This window comes from Castanea sativa, chromosome 1 (genome assembly GCF_040712315.1).
Source record: "Castanea sativa cultivar Marrone di Chiusa Pesio chromosome 1, ASM4071231v1".
Taxonomy (NCBI): domain Eukaryota; kingdom Viridiplantae; phylum Streptophyta; class Magnoliopsida; order Fagales; family Fagaceae; genus Castanea; species Castanea sativa.
Window position 1 is genome coordinate 35,380,752 of NC_134013.1, and position 20,774 is coordinate 35,401,525.

Sequence of the window (20,774 nt, forward strand, 5' to 3'; positions counted from 1 at the left end):
ACGTGACCCACCCGAAGTTTTCATAAATTCTGGTGATTTTTCAAGCATTTGGGACCAGATCCAGTGAGATTGCGTTGAGATCTAGTCTAGATCCGGCAAGATCTCATCGTTATCCAATGAAATCTTAGGCCAAATCTTGATAGATTTGGCTAGATCTCAACGGATCAAGTCAAATCTCGCCCTCGATGACAAAACCCAAAACCAACCAATAAACCCGACACCCGATGAGACCTAAATTAGCCGATTCGATGAGTCTTCTGGGTCAGTTTTGGGTTACATTTTCATCCACTCGAATATTTATGGTCGAGTTCAAGTTGGGCATAAACTTGACCTGTGGATAGTCCTACCGATACTCCTCTAAACTGTATAGAAAAAAAAAAAAATACCGAGTTGTATTGGTTGTACCAGGCATATTTCAAGTGTTTTGGTTAATATTGGCATTTTCACCAATATAATTAAAAAATGTTTAATTTTTTAAAACATGTTATTTAAGCTAATATTTTAGTTAGTGTACTTAGGCTTATAAAATATATGAATTTTATTTTATTTTTGTTAATAAACATAAAAATTCATAAATTCATACTTACATAAATAAATACATACATGTGTGTGTAGAAATATATAAATAGTAGTAATCTCGAAATGATACATTGATATCAATCGGTACGAAATTGACTCCCTTGACATTCTATTATAAATTTTTTAACTATGTTAATATTAAAGGCATAGGATATGATTTGAAAATTTTTGGCCAAAAATGTTGCACATAGCCCAAAAATTATAACTTAAAGCTACCCAAATTGAAAGTTTGATAAAATAATTAAAATGGACCTAACTTATATCCAAAAAATATTTTTACCAAAAAAATAAAACAAATCCGTAATCCACCAAAAAAGAAAATCTCAACTTTGAGAAAAAATAAATGACCTAGGTGATATGAACTTATGATTGTGCTTATAAAAATTGTAGGGGGTAGGAGCTGAATCCCAAGCTCAGCCCAGTTAGGATGCGCTAAGAAGGAAACCCAATACAATAAATTTATAGAGATAGGAATGCAGACCAACACTTTGATTCCTTACAACTACGACTTAATGATTAGAGAAGTGGGATTAACTACAGAGATAACACTTGACAGGAATTTAATCAACAAGAAAAAGATTCTTATTTAAATCTCTCCTCAGACTGGCCGATGATCACTTGTTCTTGGAAAATACAACTCTTGGTATTACACTAGTCTCTTTCTCTCTCTCTCTTTCTCTATCTCTCTCTATCTCTCTCCGAACTTTTTTCCAATCCCTCTCAAATGGGATCTTCCTTCCTTTTTATAGCCAATGAATTGCACCCCAGCCTTCCACTTAGAGGACTATTAATCTTTCTTTGAATACTCGTCCCATCATTACCTTGCTGGTGGTAGTAGGGTAGGATATAGGATGTGAAGACACTATTTAGGGATTATTCTGCCATTAGTGCGGCAAGGTGAATTGTTGGAAGGCATTCAATGAGGAGGTGATGGATGCTTGATTTGGAAATTTCCTTCCTCTTTTGCATGTACGTCATCATGGTCCTCCTCAACTTTTCCACTTTACAGCTCTTGCGGCCTTCCTTCTATCTCCTGAGGGGCAAATGTTCCTCGGCTTCCTCGGGTGGGCCGTAACCCTCGACTTTTCTGGTCCGCCGAGTACCATGGTTGTCTTAATTGAGCAGGGCCTAGTTTGTTAGACAGTTGGGCCTTAATTACTCCTTGGGTTGATCTTGTCAAGGATTCCCTCTCTTCGCCCCCCCCCCCCCCACAATAAAAATAAAACACTTCGGTTATTATTGTGTTTTTTTAACCATAGTTATTTGGACGTTGCCATACTGTCTAGATTTACCTAAATGATTTTTTTGGGTGTTTTGTTTTCATTCATAGGATGACTTTGCAAATAAATTTTTTTTTTATAATTCGATAATTACAATGGAGAGAGGAAATTTGAACTCTGGATGTCTATATTGGAAATACTAGGAGGTGCCAACTAGTTGAACTACAAGGTTCTTGGCAAGATGATTTTTCAATTAAGCATTATTAATAATTAGATACTTTTAATGCTACATTAAATTATGGATGACATAAATTAAAATTATATATTTAGTAAGCATGTAGTGGAGTTGCTTATTTTTAGGAAATGATGATGTTTGTTTGTTGGTAAATAACTTTTATCTATAAATTCTTCACAAAGAACTATTGTTGAAAATAGAATTTCATTATTTTGAGCAGAGTGTAATTTGACATCCAAACTTCATAAAATGGTTAAATATTTATGAATTATGCCAATAGATGGCAAGGACCAAAAATCAACTGCCAAACCAATGTGATTATATAATGGTTATACACTTGTACTATACCGTTTTAATTTTCTATTGCAATTATGGAACAAAAATTTTCAAATATGACTATTGTCAAAATTATGTTTGGCCAAAAAAGAAATTGCTAAGAAATTTAGTAAATCATAGATGAATTTTGGGATTTAAGAAAACGTTGAGTTATATTTGATAAATTTCTATTCTGCTAGATACAATAATATTTCAAACTTATGGTTTTCATTGTAAACACCACATTTTGTACCCCTTACAACTCGGACCCTTGTTCCTCAATGATGTTGAATTCTAAGACCCAATGTTGGTTTAGGGCCTAATCAGAAGTTTAAATTGACTTGAGAAGTGTTAAAATGAAAAGTATAACTTTTTTAATGAGCAAATAAATCAATTTTTGAAAAATAAGACCAAAGGAAACCTTTGCTATGCGTACACATGAATAAGCTTATGTATGAGTCTTTCTACATTCGTACGCAGGTTTGATCTTGCGCATGCATAGCGATTTCTAGAAACCTAAACAAAACAAGTTTTCTACATTTATGTTGAAGTTTGGAACAAATCCCACATTGTCTGGGGATTGTTCCAAACCTCTTTTTTCACACTTTAAGAAGCCTTACATGGTATATTTTCAAAACACACAAAAATCTCATGGAAAAACACTAAGATTCATATGAAATAATGAATCAAAATGGAGTTTTTCACAAAACACCCTAAAATCAATTTTCTTTTGATTAGGGCCTTTTTTGGCCTTGATTTTTGAGTTTAATCTTTACTAATCACTTTTTTTATTGAATTGTGAATAGTTTTGACTAAGTTTGGAGAGCTTTTCTTTGAGGTATTAGTTTTAAACCTTTCATTTTCTTTTATTTTATTTTCTGCTTTAATTCTTCTATTTATCTCATTTTTTTGTTATAACATGTTTTGATATGCTTTACGTTTTTGTATGTTTAAAATGGTTGTTAAGTTGCTAGAATTTCCATTTTGAGGTTCTGCTCTGTTTTTGGTGTTTTTAGGGTTTCTGGGCAAGAATCTGCATACGCATAATCTTGCCTGTGTATGCAGGCTTGATTATGCGTACGCAGGCTTGTTCTTGCATGCACAAGCCGCTACCCGAAAAGCCTAATTTTTGTTTTTCTGTTTGTTTCATTTCTGTGTTCATATGTTTGTTTGTTAGCTTCCTTTTTCATGTTTTTATGCTTTTAATGCCTACTGTTGGGAAATTTAGACTCCGGTTGATAGAATTAACAAGTTTTAAATCTAAGTTGTTAATTAGATTTATTATACATAAAACTTGTTAAAATAAACAAACATCAATATCATGTCAAAACTAAGTGCAACGGAAAAATAAATAAGACAAGATATGATGACCCAGGAAAACTAATGAAACCAACCAGTTTCACAGTGAAAACCGGAAGGGAAACCTTCTCGTAAAGCAATTCACTATAATAAAGAGAAGTTTCAGATCTAGTACAAAACCTTTGTTCCTAGACTCTACAATCCCTGTAGATGAACTCACAGTAGAAACCTTCTACCGCTTCAGAACCTTTGAACTCTTCAATATATGAACGCCACCCTTTGATGCACGGATCCCAGTACGTGACTCACTCCTTTGCACGAATCCCAATACGTGACTCACTCACCAACTCGAGGAAGAAAAATGTTGGCTACAAAGTTCTTCACTTCATCAACAATGAAGATCAAGAAGCACTTGGTTACAAAACCCTAAGGCGCAAAGACGCAGTAGCTTCTTTTTGAGAGAATAAGGCTTTGGTCACCTTTTGCATATGTTCTCCTTGTATTCTCTTATGTGACGGCTTTTAAAATATGCCTTATATATGTCTAGGGTTGTGAGAAAAGAAACCTTACACAAATACAAAAGCCTGGCCCAAAAATCAGTCTGAAAATTCTGATTTCCGTAACCTCGATAGATAACCTCGATAGATAGCATTTGTCGAGCCTTATCAAACCTCGATAGATAGCTATCTGTCGAGCAACTGTCGAGCAGGTGTCCAGCGGCTATCCGCAGGTGTCCAGCTTTAGTAAACACCTTTTCTTCACTTGTTTCTTGGTCCAATCTTCATGGCTTTAATACTAGACTTGAACAACATGTTCTTTGAAGTATTAAACACATCCTAGATCTAACCAAATACAAGTAAAGTGCGTTTTGTCAAAAGATTAGCCAACTACATAAAATATGTCCTTAACACCTACGTTTCACATGTTTAATTGCTTGATTTGCTATCATATGTTAGAATTAGGGTTTATCTTGTTTCTTTATTGTTTTGATGACATGAACATGCATTCACATGTTCAAGCATAAATGTCATAAGTTGCTACAAAGTAAGTGAAGGGTAAGTCATGCATTTGTAATGTTCATGCATTGGATATGATCTTGCTTAGCTTTGATGAAAATTGTGATCATGATGCCTTGGATGATGGCATGCTTTGGTTTGGCTTTGTTCCTCCTTTTGATCTTTAATGATACATGTTGTTGCCTTGAATATGATATAATGCCATGCTAAATGAATGCTAGGATGATGTGATGAGATGTATGATTGTGGGCGCAAGGGGAAGCATATGGGGGGAGTCGCCACCTAGTTATATGGTCTAGGAACCATGAATATAGCGTCTTTTCGAGGAAGGACCTTTGATCTTACTACCAGAGTTTGGGTTCGGAATTTAGGTACGCTCTTAGGATGGTGTTAGGTACCCAAGATCACCCAAACATAAGGTCGGCTTCCAATCATTGTGTCCTATATCTTAATCTTATTAAAAACTATTTAAATGTATTTTAAACCCACACACAAACACTAACATGCATCTAACAAACAACATGGCATCTTTAACCCTAAACACATACTTATCCATCTATCCAAACAAAAGAGAGCCAAACATGTTGAAGAACCCTAACACTCATCTTACCTATGAAAACCCTAAAACAAAACAGCAATTTAAACATAGCAACAAGCATATCATCAAACAAAACATATCAAAAACCAAACGCTAACACATTAGAAACCCTAACCATACATCTAAAAACCCTAACACAAATGCATGAATATTGTTAATGCATGACTTACCCTTTACTTACGTTTCAACAACACAACACCAATGACATCAATGCATGAGCATGTGAATAAATGACATTAAAACTAATAAACCCTAAACTAAACCCTAATCTAGACATGCGATGACAAACAAGCATGTTAGAAGGCGAGCAAGCATTTTATGAGGCTTAAAAACATGTGAAAAAGAGATTATACAGACAAATATGTGAAGGCAAAATCAAAACAAACAAAAATTAGGGTTTCTGGGTAATGACATCACGTGCGCTAGAATAGGTCTGTGTACTCATGAGTTTAGCCTGTGTGCACAGGCTAGATCATGTGTACGCAAATCCTTACCCAGAAAACCTAATTAACACCAAAATAGAGCAGAAGCCACAAGACATAAAACGTAAAATCTAGCAATCTAATATGCTTAAAGACATGAAGAAAATCTAAAACTAACCTAAACAAACATGTGTAAGCATAAACTAAACAAGAGAAATAGATTAAAAGACAGAAAGAGAAAAGCTTAAAAGAGTACCTTAAAACAAAAGCTCTTAAGCTTGATTTTTGACCGCTCTCCTTAGTCAAATTTATCACAATTCAATAAAATAGTGTTTAGTAATCTTAAACTCAAAGGAGTGGGGCTAGAAAAGGTTTCAATCAAGTAAAAATGACTTGAGGGTATTTTGTGAAAAACTCTCTTTTGATTCACTATTTTCTAGTAAATCTTAGGTTTTTCCTGTAAGATTTTTGTGTGTTTTGAAAATGTACCATGTAAAACTTTTTAAAGTTGAGAAAATGGGGTTTGAAATGGCTCCCAAACAGTATGGGTTTCGTTCCAAACCTCAGCCATTATTACAGAAAACTTGAATTTCTTATGTTTCTGAAACCCTAGCTGTGTATGTAAGAATGTGTCTGTGTACGCTTGCTGTGGCTCGTGTACACAGGCCGCGACCCCCGTGTGTAGGGTGAGGGCTACTTTGGTCATTTTATTTCCAAAAATAGACTTTTCACTCATTTAAAAGGTTATACTTTCCATTTTAACATTTCTCAAGTCAATTTGATATCTGATTGAGCTCTAAACTGGCATTGGGCCTTAGAGTTCGAGCATCATTGGAGAACGGGGACCCGAGTCGTAAGGGGTACAAAATGCGATGTCTATAATGATTAAGGACTATGATGAGATGTTGTGCCATGATTAGATGTATGGTAGGATTTGTTTGTGAGCATGATAGATGTATGGTTAGGGATGTTTGATGCCATGTTGATTGCTAGATGTATGTTAGCGTGTGAGTGAGTTAGATAACAATGTTGAGTATGCCTTTAATAGAGTTAAGACATAAGACACAGGGATGGGAAGCCAACCTTAGGGTTGGGCGGTTTTTGGGTGTCTAACACCTTCCAAAGATCGTAGCTTAACTTCGAACTCATATCTCAGGTAGTAAGAACAAAAGGTCCTTTATTGAAAGGACGCTATATATATGGTTCCTAGACCATTGCAAAAATTAGGTGGCTACTCCCCCTTGTGTCACATCCATTCAATGATGATTGCTTAATATTATGAGCCAAGACACTAATTGGTTTTTGGTGTAAGTTGAGATTGAACCCTAGATCTCTTATTCGACGACAAAAGACTTTACTAATGGAGCTAACTAAGACTCACATATTTTGATAAATGACAGATAATTGAGTTGGAATATATTAATAAGTAGTTATTTTATGTCTTTTCTTGAGTTTAGATTTTGCTAATACTAAATACAAGCTATTTGAGCATTGGTGAGTTATCTCTCTCTCTCTCTCTCTCCTTCCTTAAACTCTTCTTTCACTCAACGACTTTCGTCTTACTATGATTAGGTGAGACCAGCTCCCCATTGCAATTGTTTTAGTTCACATGTTGCTCATGGGTTGTTGATGACGGGTCATAGATTTAGTGTGTGTGGGTTTTGGAGCTATAGGGAGGATGGGTTTCAAGGGAAAGATTAATGGTGGTTGGGATTTCATGGGAGGGTGAATTTGGTCCAAGGTGGGTTGGGGTTTTCTTACTTTTTCTCACTTTTTCAAAAGTATAAGTATACTTTATCACACTTTCAAAAATAAGTTTTTAGCAAAAAGCTAAATAAGCTGTTCCTAAATGAACACTTGGTATAGGTGTGGGATGAATGAGATTTGTTTTGTGGGGGGGGGGGGGGGAGTGTAGCCACTGGAAAAATGAATAAGAGAAAACTACAAAAAAACCCCTTGGTGGTATTCTCCTAAAGCATGGAACCTTCTTGAGGTTTTGACTTTTGAGTGTAACAATTAAGCCCCCGGTTTCTTAGTGTAACAAAATGAGAAAATACAACTCTAATTTTTTTATATAAAGAATAACCAAAGGGGTTGTGTTATACTCAAACCTTGGGAGGTTAATTGTGGCATAATTAACAATTTACACATAAAACAATAGCATAAGAAGGTTAAGTATTACATTCAAAATTTTAGAGGGTTATACATATTTTGTGGAAAAATTGCATGAGGGTTTTGTGTACTTTTCCAAAAGAAAAAGGCAAGAATGAAAATAAGGCAGAACTTGTTGCACGTATGTTACTGCAAACACCTTTACACGCATGAAAAAACAATTGAAATCATGATTTTAAGTCATGATTGCCAACTTGCAAGTCATAATTTCAGTTACTTTTTACGAGTGTTTGCTAATGTGTAATAAACACAACTTTAAAATAATAATAATAATTAAATTGGATAGAAATAATGTAAAGTTTGTTGGGGAGTGTATCCAAAAGGGGTAAGAAGCTAAAATAAATAAATAAAAATGACTTTCTAACAAAATTTGGTTAGAAATTTTTTTTACAATCGATTTCGTTAGAACTTTGTTGAGTTTTTATTGTTATTTATTTTTATTTTTATTTATTTTTATTTTTTGAGAAGAAACTTTGTTGAGCTCGCTATGAATGCTCTAATAGCCTTATTTTCTATACTACTATTTAAGGGGCTTTCCGTGTTTGGAATTTTTTTTTTTTTGGTTCAAAAATGTCCCTACACCCTTATGTTTAAGTAGAAATAAAACTAAAGGACAATCTGATAAAAATAAAACTTTAACTCCCATTAAAATATTACATAAAATATAGAGTCATTTTCCAGTTGATTTTTTTTTTGAGATCCTCTCTTGTTGATTTTCAAATTTCTTTATCCACTTATAAATTCTAAATGCGTAATATTAATGAAAAAACATGTAAATCTTAAAATGGGATGAATGCAAAATTATGACACTAAAAAAAAAAAAATCTCATTGCACGCGCGAAGCGCATGTAATGAGACTAGTCTATACTATTATTTAAGGAGCTGTCCCTATTTGGACCGAATTTTTTTTTGTTCCAAAATACCCCTATGTCCCTAAGTTTAAGTAGAGATAGAACTAAATGACAATAAAGTAAAAATACATCTTTAACTCCCACTAAAATATTGCCTACAAAATAGGATTACTCTCCCACTAACCCACTTATTCAGAAACAAATTTCATGTTTAAACTTTTCTCTTTATTTATTTTTTTAATTGGCCAAAAATATTAAAATTATAATTGATACAAATTATTAAATTTTATTATAAAAAATAGAAGATTTTCTGAGCACGGACGTGAGCGCGTCCTTAGAGGGCATGGGTTAATAGGCAGAAATGCACCATGTGGTGAGAGAGTTGAACAAAGACCAAACATATTTTATACCATAAATATTTACATATCTTTGTTTTATTTTTTTGGTAAAAATATTTATCCTCTATAATAGTTAAGGGTAAGGCTTCCCTCTTGTGCTCTTATACATTGGTTGGACATGAACTGACACGTATGTGATCATTTTAGGACAAGTGTTGTATCTATATTGCCTCCGGTCCAACAGTTAATTCCTAGAGAGATAATATCAAAATGCTATAAATAGCAAATTAAATTGATACGAAAAGAACCGAAGAAAACAAAACAAACCCAAAAAAAAAAAAAAACTGTTACTTGACCGGCGGCTTTGCCGGGCACTCTTATTTCCGTTTCAAAAGGCAGAATATGAGATGATCTCAGCCGCCCAATGACTAGAAAATTCCTTAAGATCCGCGTTGAATTGAATTCCAACGGCATATTCCATAACGTTATTGCCCTTTACTGTTTTGTTCTTTGCAACAACCAACAACCTCCGAAATTTTTTTTTTCCTCTCTCCAACGGAACCAACAACAACCAAAACAAAGAACCAGAACCAACACACACACACACACACACACACACACACCTACACCTAAACCTTAAACAAGCCTATTATCATTATCATTTTCATATTATATTATTCGTCACCGGCGTGCCGTGTTGCTCCGGCGATATCCTTCTCTTTGCCACAATATTTTGAGGTTACTTAGTCTCTCTCTCTCTCTCTCTCTCTCCCAATTGTTTTGTTTTTATTGATTTTTACAATCACTTTTTTTGGTGTTATGGTTACTAGACAAATGCTTCTTTAAACGTGAGTGACGATCTCCATTTGAGCAATACCATGAAAACCAAATTTCTATGTAGTTAGTGTTAAAGTAAGGCAAGTGAGATAATTAATGAGGGTACTTCTGGACGACTGAATAATTACTTGATTATGAATGCCAATACTTTACATCTTCCCTTTTTTAAAACTTAAGTAGGTTATTGTCACATTTTTGCCATAAGATGTCCAAAATATTGTATCTGTCTATGCATTATGTAAATTTATTTCTACATGCAGGAAAGTGAAAACGTAGTTTCTTCTGGACGACTTTTTACTAGCACTCTTGTATAGTGGGTATTTTTTATAGTGGTGTCAACTAAGGTCAGAGTGCTTCTTATACTATGCCCTAATGTCATTTGTTCATTCTATTTTTTGCTTATTCCAAAAATCGGCTTCATAGTTTAGATTAAATATTACAAATCTAAATGTGTATTCAGTAATGGTATCACACCATTTAACATTTTATATGATGTGGCTCTATGTACATTTTTAAATAGAAGAAATAAAATATTAATCGTGAAATGGGGAGGATCCTTTTCCCTTGTTCTGCTGGTTTGTATTCTGTCTACAAGTTCATATCATAGTCTCACTTTAATCTTCAGTTTTATTTAAGAGTATTTTCTTCTGTCCAATAAGATTTGGGGTGTTTTCACATTCTGGACGACAGCTGATAGGCATCCATATCTTAGATATCCCACTTAAGGATGCTTTTGTGGGACAGATGTTGGAGAATGACCCTTCTTTTTCTTTTTATAATCCTGATAGATGGAAATGTTTTTTTTTTTACTTGCTTGTTACACCTGAATTTGGCTAACATATGAAGTTCCAGTTGGAATTTGTATAACATAATAATCCAGTCTTTTTCTATTTTATGTCTCTTCAATAAAATAACAAGGCTTTCCTAATATGTTGAAATGAATTCTTTGAAGGTTCTCATGGCACACCGGCAATGTGTGCCTCTTTTTTGGAGCTTCATTTTAAGCAATGAATCAACATCGCAAAAATAGATTGGGGATGTACGGTTCTTTTAATGTGTTATAAGAGGTAGGGATTATAGTGGCCGGGGTTTGTGATTAAGAGTGTTGTTAGTCTGTGCAAATCAGTTGTATTATATGTTCTCTAAGTATAAGTAAGCGAGAAGGGAAGTTCAGTATATAAGTGTGATGGAGTTCAGAGATGGTTCTGCATCAAATGAGCATCAGGAGGTTCACAAATCTGCTATAGAGGGTGCACATCATTTATCTGTTTCTTCATTGCGGATTTCTCCCAAGTCTTCAAGGTCCCCAAACTCACCAAGGTCCCCCAGGTCACCAAGTTCGCCAAGTGTTCCAAAGTCTCCGAGGTCTGCAATTATTCCAAAGTCTCCAAGGTCCCCAAGTGTCCCAAAGTCTCCAAGGTCCCCAAGGGTGCATGGCAAGGGAAGTCCACTCAAGAATGATAGGCATTCACATTCTTTGATAGATGGGCGTCCTAAAAAAGGTAAACTGTACCCTTTTGAAATCTTGTTACTAGATTGGTATGTAAAATTTTATTTTTCATTATATATTGACTAGACAAAACTTATAGCTAGAGAACTCAGAGATTGAAAATGTTAGAACTGATGGTCTTCAAGTCATAGTTCAGAAATAGCTTTCACAGAACAGTTTTTTCTTGGTTGCTTGGGCTGGTTTTTTGGTCTCACAGGCATATTTGTATTATTCAACTGCTTTTTCAGATGATATAGAGATGCATAAGAATTGAAGTTTGGGCAAACTAATAATGCTTTCATTGCTGTGTTTGTTTGTAAATTGACTGAATGTTCAATGTTCTCTCATTTTAAACTTAAAGATTGTTTTGCGGATCAGTTTCTAATGAGCTACTTTTATGATGCAGGTGGTTCGGGGGGAAAAGGTACCTGGGGAGGGTTACTTGATGTAGACGATAACTATTTTATTGACCCTAATGACCCAAACTATGATAGCAGTGAGGTACGTAGTTAATAAATTTTGTCTATACGTGTTTTTCCATGAATTTTGTTTGGGAATTTCATTGGAAGCATTGAAAACATAATGAAGAGATGAAAGGTCAATTTGAATATTTCCTTCTGCTGAAAGTTTACTTTGTCATTGCAGCTACTAACTTCTAAAGAAAATATAATTCTTTGTAGGAGTGTGAACATTCAGATGTAAGAAAGTCAACAGAAGAGTTTGAGGAGTACAAAAAGAAGGCTACCATAATAGTGGAGGAATACTTCGCCACTGATGATGTTGCCTCTACTTCGAGTGAACTGAGAGAACTTGGAAAGCCCGGATATAGCTACTATTTTGTGAAAAAGCTCGTGTCTATGGCTATGGATAGGCATGACAAAGAGAAAGAAATGGCTGCTGCTCTGTTATCTGCACTTTATGCCGACGTCATTAGCCCCCCACAAGTTTACAAAGGTTTCAGTAAATTAGTGAAATCTGCAGATGACTTGATTGTAGATATACCTGACACAGTCGATGTTCTTGCACTGTTCATAGCTCGAGCTGTGGTTGATGACATACTTCCTCCGGCATTTTTAACTAAAGAATTGGTTTCCTCACCTGAATATTCTAAAGGGGTTGAAGTCTTAAAAAGAGCTGACAAGGGATATTTATCAGCCCCTCTCCATGCTGATTTTATTGAGCGGCGATGGGGGGGTAGCAAGAATAAAACAGTTGAGGATGTGAAGGCTAGGATAAACAATTTGTTAATTGAATATGTGGTGAGTGGCGACCAAAAAGAGGCTTGCAGATGCATCAATGATTTGAAAGTTCCATTCTTCCACCATGAAATAGTTAAAAGGGCTCTTATAATGGCAATGGAGAGGCGGCAAGCTGAAGGCCGGCTACTGGATTTGCTGAAGGAAGCTGCTGAAGAAGGATTAATTAACTCAAGTCAAATATCAAAGGGATTTGGTCGGATGATTGACACTGTTGAGGACTTATCACTTGACATACCTAATGCGAAGGCAATATTGCAGTCATTGATCTCTAAGGCAGCATCAGAGGGATGGCTGTGCGCTTCATCTTTGAAGTCCCTCTCATTGGAGCCAGAAAAGCAAGCACTAGATGTCAGTGAAGCTAGAATTTTCAAGATGAAGGCTCAATCCATTATTCAAGAGTACTTCTTGTCTGCTGATATTTCAGAGGTAAACAGTTGTCTAGAATCAGAAAACAAGACTTGTTCAGCAGAATTGAATGCTATTTTTGTTAAGAAACTGATAACTCTAGCAATGGACCGGAAGAATAGGGAGAAGGAAATGGCTTCTGTATTACTGTCATCTTTGTGTTTCCCAGCTGATGATGTTGTAAATGGGTTTGTGATGCTGATAGAATCTGCAGATGACACTGCTCTGGATAATCCAGTTGTTGTTGAGGATCTTGCAATGTTTTTAGCTAGAGCAGAAGTGGATGAAGTCCTAGCCCCCCAACACTTGGAAGAGATTGGAAGCCAGAGTTTAGGGTCAGAGTCGATTGGGAGCAAAGTGCTTAAAATGGCAAGGTCATTGCTAAAGGCTCGACTTTCTGGGGAGCGCATCTTGAGGTGTTGGGGTGGTGGAGGAAGCAGCAGGCCTGGGTGGGCAGTCGAGGATGTCAAGGACAAGATTGGAAAGTTGCTTGAAGAGTTTGAGTCTGGAGGAGACATTAGAGAGGCTTGTCGCTGCATAAAGGAGTTGGGCATGCCATTTTTTCACCATGAGGTTGTTAAGAAAGCTTTGGTGACAACTATGGAGAAGAAGAATGAAAGATTATGGGGTTTGCTTGAGGAGTGTTATGGCTCTGGGCTCATAACTATGAATCAGATGTCTAAGGGTTTTGGGAGGGTTGCAGAATCTCTTGATGACTTGGCTTTGGATGTTCCTGATGCTAATAAACAATTTACACATTATGTTGAACGAGCGAAGATTGCAGGGTGGTTGGATTCGTCATTCTGTCTCAGCAGATGAGGACATGCAACAGAGATTGGCACATGCTAATGATATTGTAGGTAAAATTCTTTACCAAAAAAAAAAATACTGTTGGTAAATTTTTTACTATGCTTTTCATATGCATACGCATACACGTAGACATGGGCATGCAGGCAGGCACACACGCACATTTTTTCAATTTTGAATCTTCTAGTCAGTTTTTTCAGCATGTCTTCCATTGTTGACTAGTTGCTTCTATATCAGTTAACAAAGTAGAAATAGTTGGCTTCATATTGCTTTTCATTGAGATAGTTCCAAAATTGGTTTTTAATTATTAACAGCAATAACTTACTTACAAAAAGTCAAAATAAAGTATGAAATTCTGGGTTATTATATAAGCGGACAACTCCTCACAGTCGCACACTCATACCTGATACCTCCATCTATGCTGGTCTTGTGAAGAAATAGGAGGATGTGGCATGGATGTTTTCTAAAGAATTGGCCAGGATATGGAGACAATTTTATGAAGTTTGTTCCTTGTTAATATTTGGCAGTTTTCATTAGGAAACATATCGACTGAATTTACATTTATAGGCAAAGCAAAATTGTTCTGTTCAAGTGTGTGAAGCCAACATGAGATTTATGTGGGATCTAAATGAGTTTAAACATACTGCAGTATTCTCATATTTGTATAATATGTTTTGGAACAAAAGGCTTTGTTGTTGTTGTTGCATGGCAGGAATACAATAGTTGAAATTCTGCAATATATGCTTCCTTTCCATTTACTAGGATTGGAATTTGGTGATAAGGAAATAAATTATAGGAAGAAAAAAAATTACGTTTAGAGAAGGGAATGTCAATGAATAGGATCTTGCATATTTGCTGAAATTCATATATATTCCATGCAGGTCCTGTTGTTGTATCTTTTTTCACTACTCAACTTCTTGGTCAATAGAAGACGTACTACTACCAAGTGGATATTGGATACTCAAATTACGTACAGATATTAAAGTCTATATGTACTTCAGAACCTATCTTGGATAGTCATTATGCCACTCATTAAGAAAGAATCCAGACATGCATCTCATTTCCATCCTGAAGCAAACTTGTAAAAGTTTCACGGGTTCTATTGGAAGGTGATTTTGAAGATTTAAATAAATTTTGTAACACTCATAATTTTAGCTGCAGGTTGGTTTTGAAAATTAATTGTAACCTTATTTATTTAATTTAAGAAAGGAAGAGGGTTAGATACTTTAGATTGATTCTCTTGGAGGAAGTATAAACATCTATTGGAAGGGGTAATTCTTATCTTTATTATTATTTTTATTAGTTAATTCTCTCTTTAGTTTTTTTTTTTGGAGAGAGAGAGAATTCTCTCTTTAGTTAATAGATAAAGCTTCATGATAAATTAAGAGCATCCAAAACCATAAATGATGCACTCAAATAGAATAGATTTGGCAAGCTCAATGGCATGCATTGTCCTTAATATATTATGTACATACGCGTCTATATTATGTGGCAGAGAAGATTGATGGATACCAATGCACCTTTAGACCTACCACAGAAACAAAGCCCAAAATTAAGAAAAAATAGTACCAACAATAAATTAACTTTTATAAAAATAAACTAGTATAGGTTCAACAGTAAAAAAGAAAACATAACAATGATTCTATGAGTCTCCAGCAGTAAGTTAAAACGAAATATAACAGTCCCAACGGTTACAATTCATTGTCTAGCATTTAAAGATCTGTAAATAGCATGTGTTTAGCGGTTAAGTATTAGTGAAGTAACACATGTTTAGTGGTATATAATAGCAGTGAAGTAACTTGCACCCATCGGTGATGTAAAAGTGAATATACTTGTTAGCGGTTAAAGCAATTGCAAAGTTTGAGATAAAGAAATAATTAGCTTATATCATGAAATATAGTGATAAAAGCAGTTTATGAGTTCAACAATAAAATATTAATAAAGTGATAGAAAGTCCTACGGTAACAAAATTATGGATCCAACAATAGAACCATAATAAGTTCCTCCATGATATTCTTGGATCAAAGGCGCAAACTTGTGTGTGTGATTGGAGGGAGAGTATGTCTAATTGTGCACAAGGATGAGTTGACCAAGTTAGAAGGGTTTTTTTTAGTGATGTGAAGTGAGGAATCAGGTAAGGAAGTATGGAAATAATTATCAATGACACATTTTGAACTCGGAGCAGAAATATGGAACGATAGTTTTTCTGTTTTAGGATATGATGGTGAAGGTGATTAATAGGATCTTGATTAGTGTAGGTTTCTATTACCTTTCCTTAATGGATCCAAGTACTAAAAATAGGGGAATGAGAGGGAATGACCAATGTGTAGGACTGGTTTTCCTCTCCCTTGGGGTCGTGGATTTTTGATAGCTTACTTAACAGTTTGTTTGGAAGTTTCGAGAGAGAGGAGATAGGAGGGGAATGTTTACCTATGTCTTGTAATAACGTGGGCAATGGATCAAAAATTTGGTCTTCTTTTCCAACAAGGAAGATAAAGTGTGAAGAAAAGATGATGAGTGCACTTTGAGCTAGCAACTAGTCTTCTAGTGGAGGTAGTCTTGGTCTTTTGCTTCTTCAAGCCTCCCACATGACTAGCTTATTTGCCTAATTTAACATTTTTGTTTTCTAGTGATGTAGGGCTTAAAGGATTGGGTTGCCTTGGACCTAAATGCCAACTTTTGTGGCCTTTAAGAAACACGCATGAGCCTCATGCTTTTATAGTTTTGTGATCCAAATGCAATATGTTACCCATTAGGACTTGGGCTTTCAAGGAATATGTTGGAGAAAATAGTAAAATAACACTCAGTTCCCAACTATATAGTTAGCAGGCCCGGTTAGTAAACTATATAATTTACTAGCATCTCGAGTCTTAAAGGCTTGATTTTAGCCCATAAATCGAGTCTTTGAGGCTCGGTTTTTACAGGTTGATGTGGACTTTTTGCCACGTGGCCTCCACCTAGAAATCGAGTCTTAGAGACTCGATTTATATGACGTGGCCATCTCGGTATGACGTGGTTGATCCACGTGGCAAAAGAGGAAACTGAAACCGAGTCTTACAGACTCGATTTTAGTTTGGGGCTTTTTCAAACTTAACGCCTCTCACACTGATACTCTCCCCTCTCTCTAACACACCAGACCCTCACGCTCTCACTCTTCCTCTCACATGCATCCAAACCCTGACGCTCTCACTCTTCCTCTCACCCACCCTCACTCTTACACACCGAACCTCACTCAGTCTCACTCGCTCACCCTCTCCACTCTCACTCACTCACCCTCCTTCAGTCTACGCGATCTCTCAAAGCTAAACCGAACCTCACTCAGTCTCAGTCGCTCACCCTCTCCACTCTCACTCACTCACCCTCCTTCAGTCTACGCAATCTCTCAAAGCGAAAAAAAAGGTGAGTGCTTTGTAGAAAGTACGGTGGGAAAAATCTGAGAAAACCTTGCTCTGCGCCTCCACTGCCTCCCTCTTGGTCAAAGAGAACAACTTGTAAGGTAAGTGAATGTATATAACTTTTTTCTTTGTTCATGGATTATTCCGAAATTGCTAGAAGTTTGCTATGTTTTTTGCGTTGAATCTAGGTTTATTAGAATGGGTATTTTCTGTGTGTGTGTTTGGTTTGGGATTTTGGGTGTTTTTGTTATTCAATTGTGCTATTGCTATTCCATAATATTGTGTTTGTGCTATTGCATCTTAGAGTAGTGATTTTTAATCTTTGTACAAGCGACTCACTCTTCTACTTGAATCATTCTTGTGCTTTGAAACCCATTAGGATTTTGGTGAATACTCAGGGTATTGGCGTGCTAGCATTAATTGACTAATCAGTAGTTGAATACATCTAAATGGTTAGGGATCTTTATTAAATTTCCGATAAAAATAATTATCTCCCAAATGTGGGGAGAACATGTTTCCTACAGCACCAACTACATTTTTTAATATTTGCACTTGCTTTTAATATTTGATCCCGTTGGTGGTTTTCAGTTACATCTAGCATGCATCACATAATGTGTTAGCATAGATGTGTTAGCTGTAATTTGGCCTTTTCCTTGATGATGCAATGTTAAGCAAAGTTTTTCTTGAATAGATGGGCCATTATGCCCATGTGAAACAATAACGCATCTATGAGAGAAGTTTAAGTAGACGGTGCCAACGGTGATCACCCATTTAGAGCTCAAATGGGAAAAAATTGGTCACTTTGATATCTTATAACTAGAGTTTCGCTCCTCTTCTTTGTAGCTCATAGTACAAGAATTTGACAAATATCTAATTTGAGGCATGAAGATCTAACCATCTGATACTGATGGCTGACACTGTTGAAAATGTGACGTTGATAGCCATTGTTTAGCTTATGTGAGACAGTTATTATTCTACTGTTATAAGTATGAATATTTTGATCTAAATTCAATGGGTTGACACCATTGAATCATAATGATATTTAATAGGATTGATCACCGAATTAGTATGTATATAACATATGGTGAGGTCTTGAGCTTAATTTGGTGTTGACTGTTGATATGATTTAAAAATGTACGCACCAATTTTTCAGTAGTTATGCTTGGAGTTTTAATATCATTCAACAATTTCTTATTCCTTGACATACTTGATGTTGAGCTCTTTTGGAAAGTAAAACATCAAAATTTGATGATTTTGGATGCATTCATTTGTCTTGTGCATTTATGAGTGATAACATAATGTGAAACTTGTATCCGTGACTGTAGGAAAATGAAACTGGGTTGCTGATTATTTCAAGAAACAACAAAGGCTTCTTGAAAATGCTTTTTTAAGCTCTTAAAGTGCTTAACCAAACGAACCCATGGTCTTTAGTTTTTATTGTTTTCGGGTCCAATGCATGTTGCCTAAAAGGGTTTTGGACTTAAGTTTTTATTATTGTTGAAGTTGAACTGAACAACTCCATGTTTTAAGATCTTTGTTCCAGTGGTCTTGTACTTTTGCATCTACTGATCTATTGTGGATTTTATAAATTCACTTTCTTTTCGCTTGTGTTTCTCTTGTAAAATGTTAGGAGGGCTTTAAGGAGACTTGTTGTTGAGTGGCGTAGGGGATGAAAGGTAATTTCATTAGGTGAATGGAGAGTGGAGACACAGTTAGCTCTACAACACAATTTAAGGAACATGGGATTAAGGGGGTTTTAGGCTTCGGAAGCTTGGATTTTTCAATCAAGCTCTCTTGGGGAAATAGCTATGGCATTATGCCACAGCATTAGTCCTTTTATGGATTAGGGTTGTGGGAGTAAATTTGGTGAGATAGGGATCAATGATGTTTTGTTTAGTTATACCTACTTCCATAAGCATATTGTGTGTTCATTTCTCAAACTAACTGCTTATCATTTTTGTGTAGTATGGCTGCTGCAAATGCTGGGTGGATTGACTATACGGAGCTGGACCCATTGACGGGTCGGTGTTGTCAAACGGCTCAACATCGATCGAAAGCTATTTGGAATGGGCAGGTAAAACATAAAACTAAAGATTTAACTAATGTACATGCATTTAATTTATACAATGTACATGCATATGCCACCCATATATTAATCCATGGTTCGATTCTGTGCAGGATCCAGGATCCGTTACCTGCCGTAGCCGTAGTTCAGAGTTCTCCAATCGAGAGCCAATGGTGGACGACCGAGTCAGGAATATCATCAAGGAAGTTGGTTTGGAGGGACTCCTTTGGGTCCCGAGTAGAGAGATTGGCCATGGTTTGATAACTGCCTTAGTGGAGCGATGGCGGCCCGAGACTCACACCTTCCACATGCCACATGGTGAGATCACCATCACATTACAGGATGTGGAGGTTCTTCTCGGGCTTCCTGTTGATGGTGACGCTATACATATATAAATATATATGTATATATATATATATAAATATATATATAAATATATGTATATAAATAAATATATATATATGTATATAAATATATATGTATATAAATATAAATATATATATATATATATGTATATAAATATATAAATATATATATGTACACAAATATATATGTACATATATATAGATATATATAAATATATATGTATGTAAATATATATATGTATATAAATATATAAATATATATATGTACATAAATATATATGTACATATATATGTATGTATGTATGTATGTATGTATGTGAGAGTGAGGAGACCCTTACCTGACATGAGGATGTGCAAATATGCTACTAGGATTGTGTGAGAGTGAAGAGAGGAGCAATGTCTGTGTGAGAGTTGAGAGAGGAGCAATATTTGCTGAATGTGTATGAGATGGTTTTGCTGAATGTGTGAGAGAGAAGCAATGTTTGCTTTTCTGTACAGTTCTTTTTTTTAAGATTCCTGATGCTTTCATTTTCTGAAGATTCACGAGATTGCTTATTCAGACATGCTTTCTCTGCCCAAAGCATGACTTAGACCATGCTTTCTCTGCCCAAAGATTCACGAGCTACTGACTGACTTAGACAAGCTTTCTCTGCCCAAAGATTCACGAAATATGCCTTCAGCCAAGACATGGAAGTGACAGATGGGACTTAGGCATGGGAAGACCCCACTCAAAAATCGAGTTTCTGAGACTCGGTTTCCATTTAGTAAACCGAGTCTCAAAAACTCGAGATCAAAGTGGCGTCCTACGTGGACTTCACCATAAAAATCGAGTCTCTAATGCTCGGTATAAAACTCGAGTCTTAGAGACTCGATTTCCAGGTGGAGGCCACGTGGCAAAGAGGCCACATCAACCTATGAAAACCGAGCCTCAAAGAGTCGATTTTTACGCCCAAAATCGAGTCTCTAAGACTCGAGATGTTAGTATGTTATATAGTTTCAGAACCGGCCCTGCTAACTATATAGTTGGGAACTGAGGGTTATTTTACTATTTTCTCTGAATATGTTTGGGATTCATGATTTAGATTAGAAGATGGTTTAATGATTCTC

The 20,774-nt window shown here is 35.7% G+C and overlaps 1 protein-coding gene across 2 annotated transcripts; it reads left to right on the forward strand.

Annotated features, from left to right (window-relative positions):
• The first annotated feature begins 9,369 nt into the window (after positions 1 to 9,369).
• On the forward strand, positions 9,370 to 15,117 carry LOC142633805 (MA3 DOMAIN-CONTAINING TRANSLATION REGULATORY FACTOR 2). Of its 2 annotated transcripts, none has more exons than XM_075808056.1 (5): positions 9,370 to 9,783; positions 10,835 to 11,384; positions 11,778 to 11,872; positions 12,052 to 13,895; positions 14,724 to 15,117. In XM_075808056.1, the coding sequence occupies exons 2-4, from the start codon at positions 11,069 to 11,071 to the stop codon at positions 13,852 to 13,854; spliced, it is 2,214 nt and encodes a 737-aa protein (XP_075664171.1). In that variant the 5' UTR covers positions 9,370 to 9,783; positions 10,835 to 11,068; the 3' UTR covers positions 13,855 to 13,895; positions 14,724 to 15,117. The 2 variants fall into 2 exon arrangements, with proteins under 2 accessions (XP_075664171.1, XP_075664179.1); XM_075808064.1 differs by having other exon boundaries at positions 12,052 to 13,891.
• Positions 15,118 to 20,774: the final 5,657 nt, after the last annotated feature.

Excerpts from the sequence above, each read along its gene's own strand:
- LOC142633805 (XM_075808056.1), top strand. The coding sequence starts at position 11,069 with ATGGAGTTCAGAGATGGTTCTGCATCAAATGAGCATCAGGAGGTTCAC. Across the intron at positions 11,385-11,777 it reads AGATGGGCGTCCTAAAAAAG|GTGGTTCGGGGGGAAAAGGT; the intron begins GTAAACTGTACC and ends TTTATGATGCAG. Across the intron at positions 11,873-12,051 it reads CAAACTATGATAGCAGTGAG|GAGTGTGAACATTCAGATGT; the intron begins GTACGTAGTTAA and ends AATTCTTTGTAG.